The sequence below is a fragment of the Saccostrea cucullata genome, unplaced genomic scaffold (genome assembly GCF_032062105.1).
Source record: "Saccostrea cucullata isolate Sc308-1 unplaced genomic scaffold, CSIRO_AGI_Scuc_v1 ctg1317, whole genome shotgun sequence".
NCBI classification, from domain to species: domain Eukaryota; kingdom Metazoa; phylum Mollusca; class Bivalvia; order Ostreida; family Ostreidae; genus Saccostrea; species Saccostrea cuccullata.
The window spans coordinates 39,485-59,739 of NW_026919086.1; the positions used below are offsets into that span (position 1 = coordinate 39,485).

The 20,255-nt window shown below is 32.6% G+C and overlaps 1 protein-coding gene across 2 annotated transcripts; it reads left to right on the forward strand.

The window, feature by feature from the left end:
• The first annotated feature begins 7,837 nt into the window (after positions 1–7,837).
• On the forward strand, positions 7,838–19,207 carry LOC134279109 (uncharacterized). Of its 2 annotated transcripts, XM_062761464.1 has the most exons (7): positions 7,838–7,904; positions 9,570–9,687; positions 10,436–10,573; positions 11,763–12,448; positions 12,640–12,705; positions 12,925–12,978; positions 14,082–19,207. In XM_062761464.1, exons 2-7 carry the CDS (start codon positions 9,614–9,616, stop codon positions 18,968–18,970), a joined length of 5,907 nt encoding a protein of 1,968 aa, XP_062617448.1. In that variant the 5' UTR covers positions 7,838–7,904; positions 9,570–9,613; the 3' UTR covers positions 18,971–19,207. The 2 variants fall into 2 exon arrangements, with proteins under 2 accessions (XP_062617448.1, XP_062617455.1); XM_062761471.1 differs by lacking the exon at positions 10,436–10,573.
• Positions 19,208–20,255: the final 1,048 nt, after the last annotated feature.

Below are 20,255 nucleotides of genomic sequence, written 5' to 3' on the forward strand. Positions count from 1 at the left end.
TATATAATTGTAGTTTTCACTGCAGTCTTCTCACTTAAAGCGGCATTGTGACGCACAAAGGGGAAAGTTGACAAATGTAGGATTTTTGCATGACCTTTGTAAAGTCTTTTGTTCAATTCCTAAAAGTATTAGGTTACAGAAAATTACAGAAATCAGAACCTAAAAATTCTATTTTTAAGGAGAAAAATAAAAGTAAAAATAATTTTTGTATGCCCCAGACCGAAAATATTGCTCAATACTTCTTCCATCCCATCGTACGCGTGCGCAGAAAAGTTGAATAAGTTTCCATAGTTACCATGGTCTCGAGTACCCAGGAATGAATGTAAGTGGACCAAAAATTTAGAAGCATTTCTTAAAAAACGTTGTTAGAACATATTTCTCACCTTTGGGTATTCCAGTTAAATGTTGTTTACAAGTTTGATCAAAAACTAGAGGTACGGTGAGCAGTGAGCTCACTTAATAATACCCTCCGCCTCCCATAATGTCCATGTGTTGCTATATATTGTTTTACGGTAATGTGTAAAGAGGAATAACTCGTCCCATCAAATGTTATCTAAAAGCTTCTATTTGTAAATTCATAGGTAAACATATAATGGCAATGTCCATGTTTTGCTATGGAAAACCTAAAATACGTGTCGAAAAAAAATGTAAAATAGGAGGTGCACAATGGCAATATGTAATAAAGATTCTGTGAAAGTTTCATTAAATTTCACCCAGTAGTATAAGAGGAGTTGCGGATAAGAGAAAAAGCGTAACAGACGGACGGACGGACGGATGGACGGACGGAATTAACGATTACTATATACCCTCCCGCTTTTCAAGCGGGGGGTATAATAAAATTGGCGTGACCTTGACAAACACGAAAACAACGAAACGGTACATACAACCTTTGTTTTTCCGGCACTTATATCGTGAATTTTTTTTCTTGCAGTTCAATTGTAATATCTTAGCTATATACTCATAATTTTCATATGTCTTTCTCTGTATGCTACAGGTATCTTAAAAGAAAGACATGATTTTGACTCATTGTGTCCTTTTAATTACATGTAAGTGCTGCACTGGATCTTAATATTAATTTCAATATTACAAAAGCATGGTTTGCCTGGCTGATCGTGGTGTAGGTTTCCTTGTCGCAGTCGCCCGTTGTGGTGACTTTTATGCTTAGGTATATGGTATCTACTAAGCATCCTCTAGTGGCTCGCTGTTCATCATTATTTGCATGATTACTATTGCCTTTTTACTGTAAGGGACCTTCAATCTGATTCTGTTAGGTGTTGGGCTTAGGATATAGGGATGGCGTAATCGGTTAATCGATTACTCGGTCAGAATAATGACAGTTGGTTAGAGAATCTTTAATCGGTTAATCGGTCAAAATGAAATATCATACATGAATTTGAACAAACCTAATTTTCTTAAAATTTATTTTTGAGAAGGGATTCTTTTGCACAAACGTTTTCAGATATCTAAGCTGACTTGGATGTACATGCTTGTCACGCATTCTCAATTTATAGTCTCAATTCGCTTTAAATAATGTACCGCGTTTTAAGTAATATAATATTTCAAATAAATTTTATTTTCTGCCACTCATATGAACCATTGTTGGTTGTTGATTGAAATGCAACAATTGTTTGTTGTCTTAGGAGAAAATCACATTTTATAGCAGAAATCGATATTTACGTTACTGTCGCCGATCATCGTGTAGTTTTTATTTTAAACCAAAAAGAAGTTTTAAATGATTTACATATCTTTTTCCTAGTAAGATTGTCCTACATTTGAGTTATATTTTCTGAATATCACACCCATCACACATATGCGTGTCACAATTTTTAAAAAGTTTTAATATATTTATCAAATTTTGATGTCACCGCAGAATTATTACTTTTCTATTTGGAAATTCAAAAGGACTGGAAGGATTGATAAACTAACTCAATAGGACTAAGTTGTAACTTTTTAACATCATGAACACCTCTTCTATTGCATGGAATGGTAAAAAGGACACTCTTTATCTGTATTTATGAACAATAGCCCCCCTTTTCTTATTGTCCCCCGCTTTCGCGAAAGCGAGGGGACATTAAATCTCATTCGTCTGTCTGTCTGTCCGTCAGTCTGTCCGTCAGTCTGTCCGTCACAAAAACTTTAACCTTGCCCATAACTTTTGATTAAGTGGAGCTATGACTTTCATGTTTTACATGTGTATTCCTTGTGACAAGACCTTTCTTTGGGTATCACCAAATTTGACCTTTTGACCTTGACCTTGGAGTTTGACCCACTTTTACACAAAAATTCCAAACTTTTACTTTGGCCATAACTTTTGAATAGTAGGTACTAGGACTTTCATGTTTCACATATGTATTGTTTGTGGCAAAACCTTTCATTGGATAACAACAACCTTGACCTTTTGACCTTAATTTTGGAGATTTACGTACTTATGAAAAAACTTTAACCTTGACCATAACTTTTGAACGGTGAGGACGAAGGCTTTCGTCCTTCACATATATAATCCTTGTGAAAAGACCTTTCATTGGATACCAATAACTTTTGCCCTTTGACCTTGACCTTGGAGTTTTAATTACATTTTAAAAACTTTAACCTTGGTTACAACTTTTAAACAGTAGATACCAGGACTTTTATATTTCACATATGTATTCCTTGTGGCAAGACATTTCATTGGATACCAACAACCTTGACCTTTCGACCTTGATTTTGGAGATTTATGTACTTATGAAAAAACTTTAACCTTGACCATAACTTTTGAACGGTGAGGACTAGGGCTTTTGTACTTCACACATGTGATCCTTTTGAGAAGACCTTTCATAGGGTACCAATAACTTTTACCCTTTGACCTTGACCTTGGAGTTTTAACTACTTTTTAAAAATTTTAACCTTGGTCACAACTTTTGAACAGTAGATACTAGGACTTTAATATTTTACATATGTATTCTTTGTGGCAAGTCCTTTCATTGGATATCAACAACTTTGATCTTTTGACCTTGACCTTAAAGATTTATGTACTTATGAAAAAACTTAAACCTTGACCATAAATTTTGAACAGTAAGGGCTAGGGCTTTCATACTTCACATATGTAATCCTTGTGAGAAAACTTTTCATTGGATATCAACAACTTTGACCCTTTGATCTTGACCTTGGAGTTGACCTACTTTTAAAAAACTTTTTACTTTGGCCATAACTTTTTAATGGTCAGGATTAGGGTTTTCATCCTTCAAAAAAATCAACTTCAGTGTTACTTTCTAAATAAATGACATATGATAGGATGTTCGTATTACACACAATATGTCATAAAAATAACATCTCACCCACAAAGACACCGAAAGCGGGGGACCACAATTCTTTGAATTTGCTTGTAAGTCCAATGGTTAAAAAATTCAACGATATTTACGTTTTAGTATTAATTCACAAATTAAGTAAGAGAACTACACTGTTCCCTATGGGTCAAATTGCCTTACACTCAAGCACTACAATATGCCTTTAATTAACAGTGGAATAATTGAACAATGGCATTAAAAGTTACGATAAATCTCAGAAAGATATTTACGTCACCGATATTTACGTTACCCATATTTACGTTACCATGTTTTAAAGTAAATAAGTATTAATTTCCAAAGCTGTTTGAACAGATTTGCGAGTGAATCATACTAAGAACATGAAGAAATATGCACTGTTTCTTAAAATGTCATTTTTTTCTGTAACAAGAGTGCAGAAATGCAAATTGAAGTGCATATGCAAAGGTGAACATTTTTCACTCAATATCTTGTGCATCCGTGTGATTTGAAAATTGAACCGACATAATATTATTCACAAGTAGAATTGTGGTTTAATGATTGAATCTTTCCATTTTGAGCAATTGGTTAATATTGCATATATATAGTTTCAAGTGTAATGCACGTTATCATTCGGAACGTAAATCTGAAACAAAACTTTCTTCAAGTCTGTATTTTGCTGTTTGTTTGAAACGATAGTGTATCGTCAACTTAAAAAAATGGTTATATACACCTGAATTGTATACCAAGCTTAACATTTTGAAGGGAAAAAAAATCATTTTTGTAGGAAATATAATTCCAGAAAATAGACTCTGCGTTGCATGCAAGGGGGGGGGGGGTGTTCTACATCGGGTAAAAAAAGAGGGTGGTGGGTGTAAAGAAACTGGTTGAAATTGAATCCATTTCCATTTTTGTTGCTTTGCAAGAAATACAAATATTAACATGTATAAAATTGTGCACCTAATTTTCCCATTGGAATTGCTTAGACATATAACGTATGCATCTATGCTTTAATGGTACTGAAAATTCAGTTTACGTTATATGAACATAGAATGTATATTGCTCTATAGAGCACATGTGATATGCAACTTAATTATTGACAAACCTTTTAAGGGTGGTGGGCGATCTTTGTTTAATTTGTGAGCTTTGACGATAAAGTTTTCACAAACAATTAAACATTTCAGACACGTAGCAACAGAGGGGGGAGGGGGGGGGGGAGGCAGCCCCCCCCCCCCCCCTTTTTTCTCCAACCTTACTTCAACTATAGTAAATGTTCAGTGAAAGGCTTATTGCCCCCCCCCCCCACCACCACTTATAGTGATGTACGGAAAATGTAGTGTAATAATTGGTACTGAAAGTAGTTGGCATTGAAAAAAGTTCGCCTCCCCTCCCCCTCTAGGATTTTCGACTTTGTGCAAGTTTTCTCACCCCCCTTTTTTTTTGCCTTGTCAACTTTTCAGGTAAGTAAAAAAATTCTCTGGCTGCCCCCCCCCCCCACTTTAAAAAACGATGCTACGTGGCTGCCTTTGAAATAATCAACAGATTAAATGGTGGAAGGGGGGGGGGTATGAATTACATGAGTCCTCTATAGATAAATCATAACTTGAATTTTCAATTCAACCCTTTGTAAAGAGCGTATATATAGGTAAGAAAATTCATAAAATTCAATAATTTGAAATAATATAATCATTTTTTACCCGAATATACTTTTATTTTTGTATGATATCTATGTGCGATATTTACGTGATATTTAACAAACACTTCGTAATCAGGTAATGGCGAAATATTTAACCTTTTTATATTCTAAATAATGTGCGTTTCTCTGAGCAGATTAATAAAGAATCAATTAATGTAGCATTTTAGGGAATATTGTCATTATTAAGCTTATCATCGGATGTGATAAAACTTGCTAAAAGAAAAAGAAAATAATTTCATTTAAATGAAAATTACATCCGTTTTCTTTTTACTAATAATTGAATCAAAGATTCTACACCCCTTTTACAAATGTGCTTAAACGGTTTCATAAATGTTTATAGTTAACAAAATTTGATGTGTATTATATTGATTTTGTATTTTAAAAAAAAAATTCTTTCGTTTCCAAATATGGCTTTTCAACATCACGTAAATATCTTGGTTAAAAATTTGCCCTCCAACCGCTTTTATTTCGAAGGAGGCCAACAAAACAAAGCATGAAGTATGTAAATCAAATTGCGATTTTTAATAACTAGATACACTTTCATGTTTCAAATGACGTATAAAAGTGTTAATTTCAGTTCACTAAATTTTCTTTTCCCAAGATCGAATTGGTACTATAAATTGAGAATGCGTGTTGTACATTATTTATTGGTCTCCAGATTGAAACCGTGGAAGTATTCCGAAGTAATTGGTCATTTCGAAGTGTTAATTCTTTGTATCTGTAAATACATTGATTCGGAATTACAAATCCGACAAACATAATTGTTTCGACTAAAAATGAAAACATTAAATGTATGTATTACAGTAGTAGTATCTTTATTGGCGTATACATTGCATATATTGCCACATATAACATGTATAACATTACTTTATATATATACATTGGTAAACAGGTGTTACACAGGTGCTATTACAAATATGTAGAAAACAAAGAAAAAATGAGTATCAATGCAGGTGTCCTTTGTATTATTAATGCTGCTGAATGGTAGCGTTTTCCCTTTTTTTTAAACATTCAAACAATTACAATATCTTTACATATTTCGGAATTTAACATATAAAAAGGAAGGAGACAAACAGTGTTATAAATGTGTATGGATTCTAATCACATTTCTTAATTATGTGATTAGAAATTAAACATATCTAGATTTAACAGATTAAAACAAGTGTATACCTGCAGAAAAAAACTATAAACACTTGTAAATTTTGGCACAAAGAGCATTCTGGATACACATAATATTATTGTTACAGTGTAAAATTTAAAATTATTTATTATATGGCCTCTGAATGTTTGGATATATAGATACTTTACAATTGTGTGATGTTCTTAATTTACACAAATTTAATTTGATCTCTATAACTTCAATCAGAATCAGCATGCCATATTTCATATTTATAACGCAGAGATGGTCAACAAAAAACTATATGTATCTTCAAAATTATATACAATATTTTAATTTTTTTAATGAACAATCTGGCAATTTTATTTATAAAACTCCCTGAAACTTTTTTTATATACTTTATTTAAGATATTTAAATCAAAATTATATGTTTTATAAAATTATGTTTATTTTTATATAAAATATAAGGATTAATAAATTATTACAGTTTCAATCGGTTGCAGAGTTTTCCATATGTCAGTCACCAAACTTGATTAACTTTCAGCATTTAGTCTTAAAGCACTGCATAGCATCACGTGATATGGTATCCCATCAGTACCTGCCGAAAAGTGATCCATTTCAAATGCACAAGGATAATTTAAGGTAATCGTGTATAAAACTGTCGAACATTGTCGAATTAAGGGTAACCCAATACACTTCATAAGAATACGTTTCTTAGTGCATGGTGTTGATCATGGAACAACAATTTGCACTTGAAGATGGTCAACGCCAGGTACTTGATACATGTTTTCCGTTCGATCTGGTCTGCGCATAACCTGTAGGAAAGAAGGTCAGATTCCATTGAAAGTACCGTACGCTGTCCACTGAAGTTGACATCAATTTTTCAAGGTGTATTGAAACTATAATGATATTAAAATAGTTATTTTTAATGAAATTCAATATAAACGCCTCTCCCCAAGTCTACGAACGACCCCCAAGCCACTGCATGTTTACATAGTTTATCATGGTTTATATGCCTTTAATATATTGCAGTAAAAAGATGACTTTCAAATGATTATCAATTTAATATTTCTTCTCATGGTTATCCGTTGTGTTGTCAGTAACTTTCCTTGATACGTAACATAAGCTTTTTGTGATTTGCTTTGTTTCGATAGCCGCTAAAATTAACGCTCCAATATACGAGTATTTGTGTCATTTCCTGGAAGATAACTCTGCACTTGACAGCAGAACGTGTTTAATTTCTAAACACGTTTAGATATAAAACATGTTTTAGACATAAGTATTTAGTTGTTAAACATATTTCTATACATGTTTAGATCTTAACACGTCATGGGTGTATCCTAAACACATTTTTACAGTTAATTCTAGCTTAACTACAAACTATCACAATTTTACCATTGTTCTGATTTTTACATCCAATAAGGGGCCGGATTTGGCCGTTACCCTATCTTGTCCATTCCTTGCGTGTAATACTTTAATTCCCCCGCTTTAGGAATGGTAACCGATTAATAGAAAATATCAAATACTAAAATCCATATCATACACGTCATATATATTTACATGTATATCAACCCCAGTGGCCCCATATCAGCCTGTTCACATAAAGTCAAGGAAGGAAGTTTCTAGCATGTTTACGACTTTTTTATATGCCTGAAAAGTATACTGTAAGACAGTATCTCTATAATTGAATTAGTGCACTTATATTTCTCCATACATTTTACGATAGTTTATTGACCTACATACCGACCCAGCTGGTCGATTTCTGAAAAGTGAAACGAGGGAGTAATGTGATGCTTAACTTGTGTCTTAACGTGTAAGTATTTGAAATTTGCAGATATTTAATTAATTGTATCGTAATTCAATATTTATGAAGTTGATTACACAATGTACATGCTAAAATTTACCCTAAATTACATATTTAATAGAGTCCTGAAGTGTTTGTAAAGTTCTGTTACTCGCCATGTTTGATTGTTGTAAAGATCTCTAAAACGAAACAAGAACATATACCTCATGTATCTCATACATGCTCATCGGGGTATCGTGTAAATCTGGAATAGAGAAATACATTACTGTACACGACAAAATAACTCAGATTTATGACTAATTGCTAGTGGTAAATGAGCCTATTATTTAAGAAAAATTTCCCTTTTTAACTTTTTAATCAAGGACACTCTCTGCATTAGAGGGAAAGGTTTATTTGAATATTGATAAAATTATAGTGTGAAAAGGTGTCAAATGAATATTGAACTTTATCCTTCACATTTTAAAGATAGGGCACCTTGTATTTAACCCCAGGTAAAATATTCAACCACAATGAAGTGCTGGTGAACAAAAACATCACTATTGTTTACTAAACTAGGCTAAATCATAGTGACCTTGAAAATGTTTTCATTCTATTCGTAATGGTCTATTAAAATGTTGTGAGTGCCTGCTTTGATTACAATTTAAGTAAGAAAAAACAATTTATCTTATTTTTGATCAAACGGCAGATTTCTCTATTTGCATAAACATAATAAAATACCAAAATCAGACCTTTTTAGGGGGCTCTTAACTTCCGGATAAAAACATGATTGTGGCGTAAATCTTTTGTTTGTGTTGTCCATTTTGTAGCTTAGTGTTTAGCTATTAACATTTTTAATATTGCGAGCCTTCACGAGCTTATTCATAATTATAAGCCTATATGAGCTTTATATTCATTGTTCACACCAATCGAGTTGCGGTCCTACTGAACAGAGAACCCTAGAGAACTATATTAAAGAAAGCCTAACTTAGATAAGTCTATTTACATGTATATTTGGTTAATTCAAGTAAATATTCTACATAATATAGATTACATTCACCTTAGTATGAATAAAATTAATAATTTTTTTTTATCTTAGGAATGTTTTCCCACTAAAAAAGATTAAAAAGTCCTGAAAAAGGACAACAAAACTAGACGGTTAAATATTTTCATATATATCCATCCCCATTGAATTATCTTAACATCGTTATCAGAATCAATATTTTCTCACATTAATTATTTCATAGATTTTTTTTTTTCATTTTATGTTAAAAATTATTTAGAATTCATAATTATTCACTTGATCTTACCCATTTTTAGCATTTTGAAAACAAAAAGTATTATAATTATCCTGAAGACATTTTAAGTATTTTGTCAATTAAATGATTGCAAATTATATTTGTAAAATATAATTTTGTGTTAGTTTGATATATTCATTAAACAAAAATAAACCCATGAAAAAAAAAAAATAAATAATGAAAAACATAAGGGTTTTCTAAGATTCTCTAGAGTTCTCTGGGGTTCTGTACCTTTCATGAGGGCCTTTATATATATTATGCATTACACATGTCACAGTTGAAAATCTTCTTCAGCACCGAATGTACCAGTTGGGTCAGATTTCATATTAATCAGTCTAATAAAAGGGAAATTTTCATCATGTTTATGTTATGTTTACACTATTGAAATTTTAAATTGCAGAAACAAACTGTTTTCTCTCTATAACAATGGGTTTGGTGTATTAAATGATGGGGGGAAGTGAAGGAAAACCTGTACAGTCAGAGGAAAGTGAGACTCAGAAACAGGATGACAGCTCAGGGTAAGTTACTGACGAAGTTATAGTTGTGGAACATTACATGTAATAATTTGCATTGTGACCTGGTAATTTTAATGGTATTATCTATTTGAAAATATCAAAATTTTACAAAAACTAGTGAATATTATTTTGGCAATTTCCTTCTAAAATCCTTGCATAAAAAAGATGATACTTGGGTGAATTTCAAAGTCTTCAGAAACAGTATTGCCATGATAACTGAATTCAAGTTTATTCATATCACAGCTCCATGAAAGGGTGGGTCAACTATAGGGAATCAAAGCGTAAAATATGGGAAATTCATACAAAGGAGAGAACAGCAGGTCATAGCAAGTGATGTATTAATAACCATTCATCGTGGAGTAGATGCTAAATCTTCTCAAGACTGAAAGGCCCATGATAAATAGATATCAGCATGTGATATAAATCCCCAAGTGCAGACTCAATTTTGCTGAAAAATATCTTCAAGGGAAGTCGGGACCCCCGTAGAATATCAAAGGGTAATACGGGGTTAATATATAAAACAGTGAAAAACTTTATTCCAAAATCTTCATTTGAAAAAAAAAACCAGGGCCATGATAGGTGATATAGCATGTAAGATGCAAGAATATTAGACACTTCAATATTTAAGTTTGTTCAAATCACAGTTCCAAAAAAAGAATAGTGCCTTATAAGAGGATTAATTTTTTTCATGTGAATATATAGGAGAAATTGTTTTAGATATGCTGTCTCACTGTTTGATTTTTGACTGCAGAGAGATGGTCTGCACACCACCAACGTCTGAAAGAGGAACTGTGTATCACCGTGAGGAAGGTACAGAAGAAGTTATCCAGAACCAGCCATCCCTATCACTTTCTGTCCAGTTTACCAGCACACAGATCTCCACCACTCAGTATGTACATGCGTACTAAATTTCAGATCTAAATCAGCAGCTAGGGTTATTTTACCTCTGTATATACAAGTATTGTTTAATCAGTATATTCTGTAGTGTATTATAATCCTGTGAATTTGCCTTTTTGCAACATTGTACCATGTATTTCTGGTCTGTGTTTTAATAAATAAGCTAATATATGTTCATTCATATTTGATTTTGTCATTTGAATAATATGATTACTATGTTAAGAGGGTAAATTAAGAATACCATTTTGAAGCAATTGGGCAAAAACTCCTAAGAGATGAGTTGCCAGGGACTTTGAAGCGGACTGCTTTCAAACAGTTTTAATGGCATTTTTAGAATCAAAAATGTAAATTAATTAAACCAGTGAAATAAATATTAAGGATATCCGATCATCAGCCAGGAAGGATAACTCCAAAAATTAATATTTAATTTGAAAAGCATCAAAATGAAGCTTGAAAATGAAATTTTTTCATGCAAAATTTTCATTTTATTCATCTTTATAAGATTCAAGGTTTTCGGAAGTCTTAGAAAAGGTGTTATAAAAGTTGATATTTGTACCCTATAAAAGGAAAAAAATTTAATACAGTTTTAGAAAAATAAGATTTTCTTGATTCCAGCCTTAGATACCAATGCATATTAGCATGATATGAATTAAGATGTGATTTGTGGTGTCTTGCAATGATAGCAAAAACCCTTTATGTTATGTATTATAGTATACATGACGGAAATAGAGAACAAAAAATACCACATAAGTATACAAATCATGACAATTTCTCTGAATTCCTGGATACCTATCATTTTTAACCTAAAATATATTTGTTGATCAATTTGCAATTAGAAAATGCATTCCTGATATTCCAATTCGCTTTTTTTGCAAAAATATTGGAGATTTGACAATTTTCCCTATATAATATGGTTAACTTTAATCTTCAACTTTAAAGAAATACTGTGGATAAATTTACATAATTTTGTGGATTCAGAGATACTTTTATGAGTATTTTTTATTGCTTAACTGCTGATTTTATAAACCTGAGGATCGGGCTACCTTAAGAATTTGAAAGAACAAAAAAATTAAATAAATAAAAAATAAATTTTGTTATGGACAGGTAATTGTTTCATATGATGCAATATGCAGTCTTGAAATTGATTATTTCAAATGAGCAACTGAAACTTTTCTTTACAGGCTACTTACACGTCAACAATCAGTAAATGCACAAGCAGCTGTAGGTTGCAGTTTAAAGGATGTGCGTTATGAACCGACCACGGAAACCATAAACTTTTACTTGCTAGCACGTCTTCTGCTGGATGTTTGCAGTGATGCTATGAGGGACCTGCTGCGATGTAAGATTAGTGGAGGTGAAGGGATGCTTACCAAAGAAATTTACCAAAACAGAGACAAATTGAATCATCTTAGCATCAGCCAGAAAAATATAATCATGCCTCCAAACAACCAGCTTGTGCAATATGATTCTCTTGACTTCACTTTATTGTACACAATTTTTCGGAATGTGTGTCCTAAGAAGATAGAGGCTGATGTAAAAAAACAGAAAAAGTGGGGTAAACCTCCAGAAGATGGTGATATGAGCCTTATCACTGCACTTGAAAGAATCCGGGTGTGTAGAAATAGTTGTTTTGCACATGCTACTTCTGCAACGGTAGAGGATACAGAATTTAAGAAGATATGGAACCAAGTTGAAAAATCACTGCAGAGAATAGAAGAAAATTTAGATCCAGCAGTTGCCTCTATATGCTATTTAGACCAAATGAAGAAACTAGAAGAAAATCCTATTTTAGATCCCAAGACTAAACCCCTTTTGCAGCAGTTGGCTGAAAAAGAGAAACAGTTGATGGAAAGTCATAAAATGTCAGGTTCGCTCTTTGCTTATCTTATTCTTCAACATTCACAAAGAACCATATACATGTAAATTGTGTTATGCATGTTTATTTATTTTGATAGAAATATAGATTAATCCAGTAGTTAACTTGTGGAATGACTACTCAAATAAGCTATATTAATGGTTATAATAAAATTATTTTCTGTTATTTTCCATTTTTTGCAGCAGAGACTGATCGCCTTCTTGGAGAATTAATTGGCATTAGAGAGAAGTACAAGAAGAATATTCCTGGTAAACCACATTAAATAAATTTATAATATCTCATCAGTTTAAGTACATTTATCAAACTTAAAATTGCGCATGGGAAAACTTACTGATCTGCAGTAGATGAAAAAAACTTTTGCCTATACTATGAACCAAATGTTCTGCAACCTACTTTTGATTTAATCATGAGGATTTCAATGAAATGTTAAACTTTGTTTAAGGACATCTTTTAAATTTTTTTTTTAGATTTCAAATCACAGCTGTCAGTACATTCCTACAGAATTAAGGATGCAAATATTGGTAAGGCTGTAACTTTGATTCCTTTCATTATAACTTTGTGTATATTTTTCACTCTTGATTTCAAGAAAGTACCCATATATCCGGGGGTTTATTTTGCCTGTTGGAAATTTTGTGGAAAAAGGGTAAATTAGTACAGTTTATTTTTTGCGTAAGTTATTTTTTACGATTGGAAATTTTTTTTTTTTAAAATGGTAATGTTTTTATGTCACATTAAAGCTGACATAATTTCTGCGTGTTTTATATTTTGCAAATTAAAAATGATTGCAAAAAATGCTAAAAATAGATCATTGTGATAAAAACCGGATATATACCGGTGTTGTAGAGTAGGATTTTCCCCGGAAATCGTAATCTAGAGTAGGATTTCCCCCCGAGGAAGTGCGCAGAGACATGATATAAAAAAAGTTATTTGCAAAATAGTTTAGCTAAGTAGCTAATCCTTGTTTTACCTCTATTATCTATCTTTTGTTTCGATTTACTTCTAAAGCATTTTAGTAATTTCCACTTCACTATTAATTTCAATTCATTTGGGCTTTAAGTTTAATATTAACTAATATTGCCTTATGTGTTTATTGCGTGTCTGTGTGACGGTAATTTTTTTTAGAAACATCTTGTTATCACATTTTGTTTAATTTCAGTTGAGTTTACATTGGAATACATATTTTTGTTAATATATGTTTTTGATATCCCCAAACAACCCTGTCATGTTTTTGTAATAGATTTTTTTCTAAATGCTGTGCCTACTACAGTTTTGTCTAAATTCAAGATTTTTTTCCACAATGGCACTCCTACAGTTTTGGTCTGATTTCTATGTATAGATGTAGACAATATTTGCTGAATCAATTTGAAATTACCAATAAGTCTCTGTAAAATTCTTTCAAAGGTCTAAATTTCCAACAGTTTTAGTTTTATTTTACTAGGACTTGATCAGGGAACATGAATTTTAAAACTGTAATTTCATAATTTCAAGCCCAAGTGCTACGTTTTATACTAACTTTGTTTTGAAGAACAAATCAGTTGAGCTAGTCTCATCAAAGACCTTTGCTTTAGATTTTAGCGAATTTACTAAGCTGTGTTTATATCTTGTGGGTTTTTTTATGTTGCAGGTCAGACAGAACATTATTTGAGAGAATGTAAGATGGAAAACAAATTTTATGTGAAAACAAATGTATTCTATGAGACGGAAAAGTTTCTGAAAAAATATAACTGTGTCATAATTGTTGGAAAGCCAGGATCAGGGAAAACAGGGATTGCAAAGCAATTAATGTTCAAGTATTCCGATGAATTTGTTGTTCGCATATTAGACAGTCCTTCCGAGTTTCAGTTAATCGACCCTACAATGAAATCTTTAATTTTCATTGATAACATATTTGATTGCACTGATGACACTTTGAAAGCTTGGTGGAAAAGGTTTGATAAAATAGAAGATTTTGTGTGTTCGAAGTGTGTTAACCAAAATGTTTTTAAGAATGATAATGCCGTGGAGGAAACTGAAGGAGAGGTTCCAGAATTCATTACATACGTAGTTATCACCACTAGACCACATTTGCTTGAGGCAGCCAAAGAGAGGATGGATAAAACTCACTCTTTATTGGAAAAATATGCTTTAGATATTGATTCAGAAAATTTTAGCTTGAGTGCAAGGGAAAAGCGAGATATATTGGAAGCTAAACTCAGGTATGCAAGCCAAGAACAAAATATAAAAGAAGAAAATTTCTCAAAGGAAGATTGGACAAGTATTTTTCAATCCTGTCCTCCGTTTGGGTTTCCATTATGTGCCCATTTATTTGCATGCGACGAAAGATACAGGAAAGATGGAACAAAGTTTTTCTCCAATCCTCATCAGTATATGCTTGATGGACTGAAGGAAATGCTTAAAATGCAGTATTCAAGACGCAAAGAGGCACTTTTTATTCTTATGCTGGTTTGTGATATAAAGGATAGAAGTCTGGAATATGACAACGAGGGTGAATGCTGGAAAGTACTTACCGATTTGGGGCTTACAGATTTGAAAGAATTATCTTTAGAAAAGAACAAAGACGTTAAAGATCTGCCACAAGCTGCAACAGAACTTGAAGAGAAATATTTGAGAAAATGCAGTAAACAAGGATATAAATTTATTCACCCAAGTGTTCGAGAAGCTGTAGAAACGTACTTTATTGAAAAATACACACAAAAGGCTATCGAAATACTCCCTATGCGTGTTCTGTCTAGTAAGATGTTTTCAGAATGTTCCTCTGATGAATATGCGCCTTTGATGAACCTACATTCCACAAAAGAAAGATTAGCTAAACGACTAATACTAGAAATTAATGAGGGGAATATTTGTGAAGTTTGCAAATTCCCTGGAATAAAAAACAAGAACTTTTCAGGTGTATTTCTGAGTGAAATTACCCGGAATGCAGAAACTGTAAAAAATGTTATGAGCATTAAAGATAATTGTGGATTTCCTTTCATGTATTGGTTCACTTTATGTGCACATCTTGACACAGTTCTTCGGCTTTTGAGAAATGAAACAGTCGAGAAAGTATTAACCGAATCAGAACTTTTAATGCAGTATGGATACTCTCTAATTGCCTCTTGTATCTCAGAAGAAAAGATTGAAATTACTGATTTCATTTTAGAGAAGTATTCAGGCAAGGATATCCAAAATTTCTATGGAGATGAGAACCGCTCATCAGGAGTACAGTTTAACCAGAGTTACGTATATCCTCTTTCAGAAGCGCTAAGGACAAGAAATGAAAAAGCTATACAGCTTTTGTTGAAGAAAAAAGCGTGTTTTCCATCCTCAACATGGAAAGGATGGCCTTTTCTACATGCATGTTACAATGAACCAACAATTTGTTGCTCAGAATTCCTTGAGGCTGTTCTTTCTTTTGACAGAAACGAAAGTGTATTTGAAAGTAATGAAGAAAAAGATGTCTTGAAGTATGATCAAATTAGAGCAACAGAGGAGACATTTCTCGAAAGTATAGTGTCAAAAATTGAGAAGTCCATACGCCTGAATAAGGAATCTTGCAAGATGATTTTATTTTATTTAATTCAAATTTCTAATTTGGAAATATCAGATGGTATTATACATGCTTTTTGTTCAATACCTGAAATCAAACAACGCTCTGAGGTGGAACGAATAAATCCACTAAACTTTGTTGATGACAATGGAAATTCCATTCTTCATCTTCTTTTGAATTACCAAAGGAATCAACCAACTATGGGGGCGAACTATGACGATATTGCCCAACCTGAGGATGATATAGTAGAAGGAGATAAAGATGAAAATCTACCCATGCTTCCAGAGGAAGTAACTGATGATTATCAACTTGATATTGTCTTTGCGAGAATGGAAGAGAAAAGCGTTCATTTACGGACAATACGGAGATTTTACAAAAAAGGTGCAGATCTTAATATGAAAAATAAGATGGGAGAGACACCACTGATGATTGAAATTAGCAAATTTTGTCCATCAATAGATGTTGTTAAAAGCTTATTACATTATCAAGCAAATCCTAACGTTCAGGATAATTGTGGAAGATCCTGTTTACACAAGCTTCTTCTCCAAAATTATAAGAAAAATATACCAATAGAGAAATTTCTAGCTCTTTTAATAAAATCAGGGGCAGACCTTAACATGGTTGACAAATTTGGCAATAGTCCTATTTTGACAGAGTTGAAAAGACAGAGACCAAGGAGTGGTATTTTGAATCAGCTAATAGATGCACAAATAGACATGAGAATAGCAGACAGTAATGGAAAAACGGCACTTAGTGTTGCATTAGCAGCCTCCTACGAGACTGACATAATGAAGAAAGAAATAGTTAAAATCCTTTTAAAATCGAAATCTGTGGACGCTCTTTCCCGTGATAAAACTGGGATTTCTGCTTTTAGATTTGCTTTGGGGAACCCGAATATCGAAGAAGATATTTTAATACAGATTGCTCTCCACGACTCTTGTCGTTTTCCTCTCCATGAATGCATAAAAGAAAATGTCGAGGAAACCATTAAAATTCAAGGCATAACACACCTGCTTTCGACTGGTAATGATAAGCTGCAAATTTCTGCAAAAGATCCGGAGGATCAGACCCTTTTGATTACTGCTGCTCAGGCTTGTCCACATATGCACAGACTTCTTGAATTTTTGTTGTCGAAGGATGTACCTATAAATGCAAAAGACTCTTCTGGGAAAAGTGCTTTGTTTTACATGATGGAATCTGATGTTGAATTTAGTGCACGTGAGACTTCATTCAACTTGCTTTTGGCAAAAAGGCCTTCAGTTAATGATGAAATAGGAAACATTGAATCACATTCACCATTATTGAAAGCAATGCAGTCTATGGTATGTAGATCATTTCTGTTTGACCCACTGGAATTTCCATCGGAAGCAGTGGCAAACAAAGTTGCAATAGCGGAGTCTCCAAAGAAGCATATATCAAGAATAGGTCTTTTTCCTGATAGAATGTCGGATCTGAAAATTGAAATTGTCCAGAAAATGCTAGATATTTGTACTGCTGACCTTAACTTCTCAGTGGATGAAAAGGAACGTACATATCTTCATTACTGTGCGAGCTCTCGTTTAGCAGATAAACAAACACTTGCAATCTGCAAACGCCTTGTTGAACTTGGTGTTGATGTTGATCAAAAAGATAAAGATGGACTCACCTGCATCGATATGGCATTTAAATTCTATGAAAAGAAATTTGACACTCTTGTTTTCTTAATTGAGAAAAGTACAAATGTACAGGGTTTGGACATCGATAAATTATTGGAATATTTGGCAGATAACACTGATTTGTATGAGAAATTGGTTCAGTATCTGACAGAGAGCATGTTTGAATTAAATAAGCCAAAACGAAACTTGTTTCATTATTTGGCTTTAATTGGTTATTATGCCAAAGACCAAGCAAAAGCGGAGCGCGAAGCCGTGTTTGATAAACTTCAAAAATACTTTCCAGCACATGAGAAGAATGAAGACGGTCATATCCCGTTGCATACTGCAATTGAAAGTAATACAAGTGTGTCCTGTATTCGAAGCTTTGTGCGGATAAGTACATCGTATCTTGACGAGCGGGACCTTGAGGGAAACACAGCTTTACATTTGGTATTGAAGTCGAACAGAGAGGATGTTGACGTACTTACAATAGTGAAAAAGATGCTTAAGTTTAAAGTTGATATCAATGCTCAAAACGACTTGGGTAGAACACCTCTAATGATAGCTGTAAGATGCGAGAAGGATAGGACAAATACAATAAAAGAACTTCTCAATCACAAAGAACGACTAAATTTGCTTTTGCTTGATCGCACAAGATTTTCAGTTCTTCACCATTGCATTGACACATCAAAGGATGATTTCACAGCCCATTGTATTCTGTCTATTTTTCTAGACTCAGGTCTGTCTCTTCCAATAAAAGCAAAAACAATCAAAGGATATACCGCCCTCAATTATGCCGCAAAATATGCCCGTTTCAGTCGCATATTGTGTATAATAAAGATGCTTCAGACCAAAGGTTGCACGATTGAAACTGTTGATGAAAAAGGACAATCACCACTTTATAATTCAGCGATTAATCTCAAAGGAGTTAATCCTTTAATTGTTTTGGAAAGATTACTGCGTGCATATATATTTTTGATTCATGGTGATTCGGATATGGAGACAAACAACGGAGACAAAGTATCTTCTGTTTGTGAAAAGTTCGAATACGGTTCTCTTAAAGAACTGATAGACATTGAGGACATCGATGGCATAGATTCAGATGCAGCATATGATATTATAAAACGAGTCTGGATTACTGTTTCAAGTGGACATTTTCCCAGGAACCACTATGAACATATTTTTGGATTCAAGGATGAAAAAATTAAGTCATTAATTTTGGATTCGCTGCCTTTTTTGTCTCATCGTAGGTTAGACAATTTAAAAAATGAGGAACCTTTGGTGGATGATACCTGTCTCTCAAGTGTACCGGACCTTGAACGTGACCCAGTATCAGCAATGATGGAGTGACTTACTCAGTACATGTATATGTTAAAGACTTGCTGATCCAGAGAACATTATGTGCAATATATAAGTCAAGCAATAGAATGTAAAACAACATCGACATTGAATTCATAAAATAGTATGTTTGTATGTACATTTATTTTACACTTGTTCTATTGAAAGTTTGTTTATATGTACATTCGTTTTATACTTGTTTTGAAGCTTTACTGAAAGGCAGCCAATTGTAGATTCCTCCAAGAAAGTTGATCCCACCTCTTTAATTTCCAGGGGTCCATGTTTTATGACGCATGATTTATATTATATTTTTTTTCTCATGTTTGTAGGTTTTTGTTTAAATCGATCACCATTTGTTATCTTCATCTTTTTACATTTATGAAATCATTACATTTTGAGACAATCTTTATGTTCATTGTGGGATGTTAGAATTTTATCGTTCATGTTATTTTAAGGGTACCTGTCAAGCACTGCCAACCAAGAAAGAGAAATGCAGTTTATAAAATACCCATGAGTTGCAAATATATAATTTATTTAAAGATATTCCGACGTAAATGTTTGATTAAGCTGTCTGAGGAAAATTGACATCCTTATACAATTGTACAAAAGTTATAATAGTTTATTATATATATATATATTAAATATATTTTTTGAAAATTTTTCTAATGTTGAAGTATTGTTTTTATTTATAACGCTATAATGAACTTAAAGGTAAATAATTGAAAAAAGTTGCAGCAAGGAAAACTTACTTTGCTATGAAATGAACCTACCAATGTTTTGACCACTGAATTTATGAAAATACATATTTTCTAAAAGTTTTAAATAACAATCCTATTACACGTTTTAATTATCCTTCTTTTTTAATATAAGAGGTCCATTTGTTAAGAAGGATGCTACCAAAAGAGACACAAGCTACAGTATGACAATGTTTGCGATATAATTTTTGCCCGTAATAATAAAAACCAAAAAATTATACTGTTATTTGATATTTTTAAATTTATCTTGGTAAATAGGCCAACCTTTAATTCTTTCCTTTATTGAGGATAATATTGTCTGAGAAAACAAATTTCCATATCAATTTTTACCTTCACTTTTCACTCGCAAATGATTTATAACTTATACATAAAACTATGTTCTTTCAAATTGTTAACTTGTAAGTAAACATTTGAAAAATGACATATAAAATAATGGAACTTTTTAACTCGTTGTTTCTTTTTGATTAAGATAAGTTTGTCAGGAATATATACCAAGAGAAAAACATAATAATAATTTCATACAGGAAGATATGGTCATAATG

Coding starts and splice junctions, on each gene's coding strand:
- LOC134279109 (XM_062761464.1), top strand. CDS start 9,614: ATGATGGGGGGAAGTGAAGGAAAACCTGTACAGTCAGAGGAAAGTGAG. Junction 12,449..12,639: donor GGAAAGTCATAAAATGTCAG/GTTCGCTCTTTG, acceptor CATTTTTTGCAG/CAGAGACTGATCGCCTTCTT. Junction 12,706..12,924: donor GTACAAGAAGAATATTCCTG/GTAAACCACATT, acceptor TTTTTTTTTTAG/ATTTCAAATCACAGCTGTCA.